The 7955-nt window shown below is 48.5% G+C and overlaps 1 protein-coding gene across 1 annotated transcript in view; it reads right to left on the minus strand.

Moving 5' to 3' along the window:
• The window catches only part of LOC115083874 (oocyte zinc finger protein XlCOF6-like), a 28053-nt gene extending 20847 nt beyond the window's left edge, over positions 1 to 7206 (minus strand). The window contains exons 1-2 of the mRNA XM_029587926.1: positions 6953 to 7206; positions 6545 to 6671 (exon numbers count right to left, since the gene is read on the minus strand). Coding sequence (XP_029443786.1) covers positions 6545 to 6671; positions 6953 to 7099 — 274 coding nt within the window. The 5' untranslated portion in view covers positions 7100 to 7206. The remainder of the gene's footprint in view (positions 1 to 6544; positions 6672 to 6952) is intronic.
• Positions 7207 to 7955: the final 749 nt, after the last annotated feature.

The raw sequence follows: 7955 nt of genomic DNA on the forward strand, positions 1-7955 counted from the left end.
CAGGAAGAGAAAACATACTTTGTTTTTGAAAAGATATAACTGTATTTTTTTGTGTGTTCTACAGATGACGCTGGCTATGGTCAGCAGCCTTGACCTGTGACGCCATTGGCACTGCCTCGAAATGCTGCTGAAAGAAAATATCAGGAGGCTCACGACAAAACCGTGGGGGGTGGGTGGGTAATGGAGCGCACATTTGGTAATTTGGTATACTTAAAAGTAGATTCTGGTGCCTGGCCCGCGCAGGAGGGGCTCTCCAACACTCACCAGAAAAAGTAGCAGATATTGTGGTAGCACGCTGTATCCTGTACTACACAGCCCTTCAGCATGGCATCGAGCAGGATGCAGAGCCAGAGGTGTGCGCTCCAACCCCAGAAAGCAACAACACAGTGTTAGCGATCAACCCGCCAGGAGGGCGGAGTTAACAATCCGTTATAATTCTGCTATGTTGATGGGTGGAGCAAGCAGATGTGAGCAGCAATCTGTTATAAATCTGGCTGCTGGATACTCCCGTTGAAGGAGGAGTTAGCAATCTGTTATCAATCAGCTCCTCCCAAGGGGAGGAGCAGCAATCTGTTATGGATCTGCTTCCCCAAGGGGAGGAGCTAGCAATTTGTAATACTCCATAGGCGGAGTTAATGATCTGTTGTGGGTTGGCTCCCTCAGAGTGGCAGTCTGTATGATACCGCTCTAGTAGTGTAAGGAATAAACACTTAATGGAAATTGATGAATCCTTGGGCCGATGGCAGATGACAGCGCCCCCAGGAGGATATCCTGAGAGGGACCACTGGTTAGGTTAGAGTATGGAGACAAACACAGAGAGTTCTTTTATTAGACAGGAAGTAGAACCACCAGAGGTGGCAGTAGTGAGCTGATGTGCCCGGCAGGGCTGAAGTCCCTCCGATCCTGAAACTGTGATCTCTGGGTTGCTGAGCTGTAGAGAGAGACTATAGGTAGTGAGTAGACAGGGTATGCTGGATACATAACCAGTAGTAGATGATACACTCACAACTGTAAATATCTGTAATGGCTTCTATGCAACAAAGAGTCTTCAGTATATTCAGGAACAGGAGCCGTAGGCGAGTACTGGTTCCTATATGCAGTCTGGAATGAGAACTCACAACATCTGGTATGAGATGGCTTCTGGAACAGAAGAGAGTCTTTGGAGGGTTTTAGGAACATAGGCCCTCCTAGAGCAAGTACCAGTTCCTATCTGCAATCTGTAATAGAAACTCACAAGATGTAGGTATGCGATAGCTTCTGAGATAGAAGAGAGTTTTGAAGGGTTTTAGGAACATGGGCCCTCGTGGAGCGAGTACCGGTTCCTATCTGCAATAATAATTCATGATCTCCGTACCTGCGATAACATCTTAGACAGAAGGGAGTCTTCGGAGATTAGGAACATAGGCTCTCGTGGAGCGAGTACCGGTTCCTATCTGTAATAGAACTCACTGTGTTCACGTCTGCGATCGCTTCCAGGTAGTAAGGAATCTTCTGAGCATTCAGGGATGTAGGCCCTCGAGGAGGGAGTACCGGATCCCGTCTTAACAATCTGAAATCAAGAAGACCTTTTAAAGTTGGAAGCGGATGATGTCACTATGGGGGGGGGGGGGGGGGGGGGGACGGACACACGCCCCCGAGGTTCACTCCCTTGCCGGTACAAACTCTGGAGCGCGTGCGGGCACGCCCTTACGTCATCAGGAACATGGCGGATCCGCAGCGTCAGGCCAGCCCGGGGATTCTGGGGAGAAGTGGCGAGGAGAAGCCGCGGCAGCATCTGTCCGTCAGAGCCGAAGGGAGTCGCCACTAAGGTAGAGAGGATGGAGCGAAGGCGAGAACAGGCACGAACGCAACACACAGCAAGGGGGAATGAAATAAGGAGAAAGGTGATGACGGACAATTTTGGATGAGCAGCACCATTCCCTCTTGGACTGTGCCAGAACGGTCTGGAATTGTGTTTAAGGCTCCGATATCTGTTCTTGTACATTCTGTTTTCTGTGTTGATAATAAATGTTTTATTTCTTTAAGAATTACTTCTTTTTTTTTTTTTTTTAATGTTCTATATCTGCGTTGGATCCTGTCCTTGGTATGGGTGGTCTTTGGGGGTTGCCAGCCTAGTGTCCGGGGTCCCCAGGCTTTCAGAGCAGGGCAGGCAGCACACATAGCACACACCTCTGCCAAGCTCAGCAACCATGTTGCAGTTAAATTCTCTCCACACTAGGGTGGTAGTCTCCGGGCTCATGGATGCCAGTACTCTGATACTTGCAGTCCTTGGAACTGGAGATTTCCTTGCTTTTTTCATGGGGGGAGGATGGGAAAGGATGATGAAATAAGAAGAGGGGTGGTGGGAGAGTAGTGGGTGGAGGTAATAGTTGGAAGTGGGGGGGGGGGGGGGGGGGGGGGGTGGTTGGGGGGGGAGGGTTAGGAGAAACCCATGCTTGGGGGCAGGGGGAGGAGAGTAAGCTGTTGGACTTTAGGGAGGGGGGAGGTTGAGAAAATAAGAAAAGGGGTGGTAGGGTTGCCAACTGGCTCCAGATTCTCAGGACAGGTTGATCCAGTCCTGGTTTTACTCCCCTGCATGCAGGTACTTATATAATTTTTTTTATTTTCTTGGGGAATGCAATAGGGAAATCAGAATAAGTCCCAGCATGCAATGGGGTAAAACCAGGACTGGATCAACCTGTGCTGAAAATCTGGAGCCAGTTGGCAACCCGAGTGGGTGGAGGAAATAGTTGGAAGGGAAACATGTTAGGAGCAACCAGGGGCGGACTGGCCTATCGGGGCTTCGGGCATGCCCCGGTGGGCCGGTCACCCCAATCACGTGACAGGTGTTGCTCGTGGACACCAGCAGCAGCAGCCATCCACCTAAGTGCTGCTTTTGTATTTTCGCCACAGCACCAGCCCCGGTTTCATGGAACGACAGCAATGTAGGTGGAGGATGGCAACTGCAGCTGGGCCTTTTCTTCTTCCCACACCTGCCCCCCTGGCCCGGAACAGGAAGTGACGTGCAGTGGGGGGGCCGGGAAGAAGAAAGGCATGCCACATGAAAAAATAGCGGCGGCAGCAGCGGCCCCAAGCAAAGTGTACTTTTACATTTAGCCCTATGATGTTCATGTGTTCAGTGTGTCACGCATGTGAGAACCATCTGTCAGGTGTGTCCCGACAGAAAAAAGGTTGAGAAGCACTGCTCTAAAGCCCACTCAGACTCTCCTTTCTTGGGCCCTGCCTGAATTTTCCCTGACCAATGTAAGTAAAAATGTATTTTTACTTATTCACAGACAGAGGGGGAGAAAAGCAAACATAAGTGAGCATGTCTGAATGTATGAGGCAGTGAGGGTGTGCACGTCAGCATGTGTGAGCGTTTAGAGTCCAAGTGTGTCAGTGAGCATGGGTGCAAGGGAGAGAATGACAGCATGTGTGAGTGTGCATAAGTCTGAGCATGTGTATGAGCGTGACTGGACGGATGAGCCAGAGTTTGTGTGCCACTGAACATGTGTGAGTGTGACAGGGCGAGTATGTCAGTGAGCATGTGTGTGAGGGAGAGTGAATGAGTCAGCATGTGTGTGAAAGCATACATAAGGCCGTGAGTGAGAGCATGTGTGTCAGTAAGCATCTGTGTCACAGCAAGCAAGCACATCAGTGAGAGAGGGGTACTATGTGTATGCATGAGAACATAAGAAAATGCCATACTGGGTCAGACCAAGGGTCCATCAAACCCAACATCCTGTTTCCAACAGTGGCCAATCCAGGCCATAAGAACCTGGGAAGTACCCAAAAACTAAGTCTATCCCATGTTACCATTGCTAATGGCAGTGGCTATTCTCTAGGTCAGAGCTTTCCAAAGTGTGTGTCGGGACACATTAGTGTGTCGCCTGTAGTGTGGAGGTGTGTCGCCCGGTCCACAGGGCCGGCGGAAGCAGGGAACTATAGCAGGAAGATCGGCGGGCAGTGGTGGAGCTTACATCACCACGGCCCGAAGAAAAGGGTCACGTTCACTCCTCCTCCTTCCTGCCTGTGCAACCCTGGAAGAAAAACGTTGCCGGAGCCGCGTGGGCAGGAAGGAGGAGGAGCATCTGCTGCGTACAGAAGAAGAGCAGCATTAATGGGCCGTTGTGGATCCCACGTCGCGACGGCCCGAGAAGAGGAGGAAACCCGATAGCAGGGCCGCTGCAGATCCCATGTCACGGCCAGGGAAGATCAGGGCCTCTGAAGAGCCCATCCTTCGGCAACCCGTTCAGAGGGACAGCATGTGCCAGTGAGAGCCTGTGCTTGAGCAAGAGAGCATGTAGGAGTGAGAGAGCCTGTGTGTGTGAGAGTGAGACAGCATGTGCACAAGAGAGACAGTATTTATGTATGTATGAGAGAGAGGCATGTGAGAGTGAGAGCTGTGGATGTGTGAGATTGCATGTGAGTGAGAGCCTGTGTGTGTGAGAATGTGTGAGATAGCGTGTGAGAATGAGAACCTGATTGTGTGTTTGAGGGAAGACAGATGGAGAGAAAAGAAATAGAAAAAAAGACCCTGTAAAAGGAATTGGCAAAAAAACAAGAAAGGAAAGGTGGAAAAAAAAGCCTGTGACCAACCGATTAGAAAACTAAGATCAGACAGCAAAGGTAAAAAAAAAAATTACTTTTTAGTGATTGGCACATGTAATCTTTGGGAATGTGCAAGAGTAGCACTTTCTCTATGCGGATCTCACAATGTACGAGATCAGCATGGAGGAAGTGGAAGCCTGCAAATATTTATTATGAGATAGGTTGTGTTGTGAAACATTTTATTTATGTATATATTTAAGGAAACATACATAAATTGTTGAAATACATTTTGTTCGTTTAACCTTTAACTTCTGGTTTGCTGGTAGACTGAATTACTGTGTCACGAAATTATGTTTGTCTAAAAAGTGTGTCACCAACGTGAAAAGTTTGGAAAGCTCTGCTCTAGGTGAACTTAATAGCAGGTAATGGACTTCTCCTCCAAGAACTTATCCAATCCTTTTTTAAACACAGCTACACTAACTGCACTAACCACATCCTCTGGCAACAAATTCCAGAGTTTAATTGTGCGTTGAGTGAAAAAGAACTTTCTCCGATTAGTTTTAAATGTGCCCCATGCTAACTTCATGGAGTGCCCCCTAGTCTTTCTACTATCCGAAAGAGTAAATTGAGCATATGAGGGTGATGTGTGCTAGAGAACAACTAATTCATGACCATCTCAAGGTGACTGGAATTAAAAGTTCTCAGGTATGGAGAAACAGGGATTGTTTTCTATCCTTATTAGTTTTAATTATTGAATATTATTCTGCAGCAGCAGCAGCAGCAGAATCTAAAGTGGCACTGGCTGACCTGAGGCCTGCACCATCATCAGCTTCTTCCATACAAGGAAAAGGCGCTGGCGGGGGAGGAGGGACTGCGGATCACTCCTGTCCCATGGAGACCCCCACGGAGGGGGGAAGGCACTAATCAGGAGGTCTGGGTGGGTGAGGGGAGAGGCACTGGCTGACCTGAGGCCTGCACTATTAGCTTCTTTCATAAAAGGAAATGGCACCAGCGGGGGGGGGGGGGGGGGGGCCCACAGATGGGGGAAGACACTGAGCAGGAGGTCGGGTGATGGTGGGGGTGTGTGTGAAAGAGGATGATATATATATATAAACCCCCCCCCCCCCCAAAAAAAAATCCCACTTTTAATGAAGAGAGGGTGGGGATGAAGAGAAAGGGATCAAGGCCCCAGACCAGACACCATTTTTTAATTCTTTTTTTTTCACATTTCAGTTTGTTTGGTTCATTTATTAAAAAAGAAAAATAAAACAAAAAATAGGCCATGAAAACACTGGCGGTGCACCGCGCTAGATAAGAGAGGGAGAGATAAGCCAGGGGAAGGATTAGAAATGACAAAGAGGAGGACCGGGACCGTGGCCTGGGGGTGGAAAGGGGTTCAACAGCAGCTTGTGGGACCCCTAAGACCCTGCTCCATGGCTGTGGTGACCGAGTGCTGTCCCGGGCAGAGATGGCACATTCTTTGCCAGCCCCAGCAACGCAGGATTTAGACCAGGGGTGGGCAGTTCCGGTCCTCGAAGGCCGCAAGCCAGTTGGGTTTTCAGGATATACCTAATGAATATGCATATATACACGTTATGCAAATCTATTTCATGCATATTCATTAGAGCTATCCTGAAAACCCAACTGGTCTGCGGTCCTCGAGGACCGGAACTGCCCGCCCCTGATTCAGAGACTCAGGCTCTGCGGTTTGGTAAAATCCATGGGAATGCGCTGTTTTACCACAGCTTAAAACAGCCCCTGCGTGATCACAGCAGCACTCGCCCACTTTTCACCCGAATCTCACCAGGATAACCATGATTCTCTTTATCAAGATGTCCCAAGGCTGCTAACACACAATTATCTATTTAGATTCATTATCCACCTCTTTGAATAAGAAATTCACCCAAATCATGGCAACCTACAGTCACAGACTAAACTTGAAAATAAAAGTCACAGCAAAATAATAGGTTGTATCAGCAAGCTGGAGGCACTCCTATGTAAAATTGTCCCTTACCCAGTGATCTGAGCATCTGATAATTCTCCTTCATCACCTCCTTGTAAAGCTCCTTCTGCCCTTCATCTAAATACCCCCACTCCTCCTGGGAGAAATAGACAGCAATGTCCTCAAAGGTCACCGGGATCTGAAAGACAAACCAGAAACACACTCGGCACCTTCTGCATCACCTCCATCATGAGACCCACCTAGTGCTGGGGCTCAGCAGGGCAGAGAAAGAATTTGCTGGGTGTAAATAATTCACAGTCATAGAGCAGGCTTATAGCAACTGGAAACCGCGTACACACTGTGCATCAGCTCTGCTCGGAGTCCTATTAAAGTCAGGACTGACTCTGCAGTGTCGCAGATTAGAAAGCCGCAGCAAGGTTTGTATAGAGAGGACAGGAAGTTGGGGGGGCAATCTCCTACCTGAACAGAAGCTCCTGCAGGCATTCTCCTCTCTGCTTTTAGGATCAGAAATGAATTGGAGGCTCTTTCTCGGGCTGAGGAAGAGCTGAGTGTTTGTTGCTTGCAGTGCAGTTCCGGAGATATTTCAGGAGCAGGAGAGAAAAGCATAAGCTTATATTTGAGACTGAAGGTTTCTGATTTCCAGTTGTTAAACTACAAATGAATGCATGAAGGAAAAAAAGAATCTACATCTCTCCATCTGCAGCACGTGAGCTCCTCTTCTGCTGGGCCCAGCCTGATGACATCACAGAGGAGCGGGAGGAGCTTTACACTGAGCACTGTCACTGCATCTTGGAGCCTTTTCTGGTTCTTTATGAATATTAATTGGCTCCTGCTTCTATCTGGGCTTTTAGTTAAGATTATCAAATCACACTCTGCCCCCTCCTTCTTTAATATTGACCTTTTTCTGGCCTGAAGAAGCAGCATCATTGTCATTTATTTGTCTCAAGCTTTTCCAGCAGAAGAGTTCAAAGCATGTTACATCATAGGATGATGTCTGCAATAGGCATAAACTACATCTATAATACAATATTGAATCGGTGTAAATAGAAAGGGTGGTAAATATGTAGTCCAGGGCTTCACAAACCTGTCCTGGGGACCCCACAGCCAGTTGGGTTTTCAGAATATCCACAATGAATATGCATGAGATAAAATTTCATATCAGGGAGACTCGATATATGCACATTTATCTCATGCATATTCATTGTGGATATCCTGAAAACCCAACTGGCTGTGGGTGTTGCGCTGGAGGTGGATCCTTGACCTGGCGCAGGATAGGTACAGCCCTCTGAAGGAATTCAGGGGGTGCCTGCCGCCAGGAGGCAGAGCACACAAGGAGACAGAGGCAAGCTGGAGTTTCACCAATAACGGCCCGGGGTCCCCGCAGGTTGAGCCCTTGGATTCCCGGGCTGCCTGGGCTTAGGTGGGCCTCTAGGGGTCTCCCGGAGAGATGGCAGAGAGGTGT

This window comes from Rhinatrema bivittatum, chromosome 2, assembly GCF_901001135.1.
Source record: "Rhinatrema bivittatum chromosome 2, aRhiBiv1.1, whole genome shotgun sequence".
In the NCBI taxonomy this organism is placed as follows: Eukaryota; Metazoa; Chordata; class Amphibia; order Gymnophiona; family Rhinatrematidae; genus Rhinatrema; species Rhinatrema bivittatum.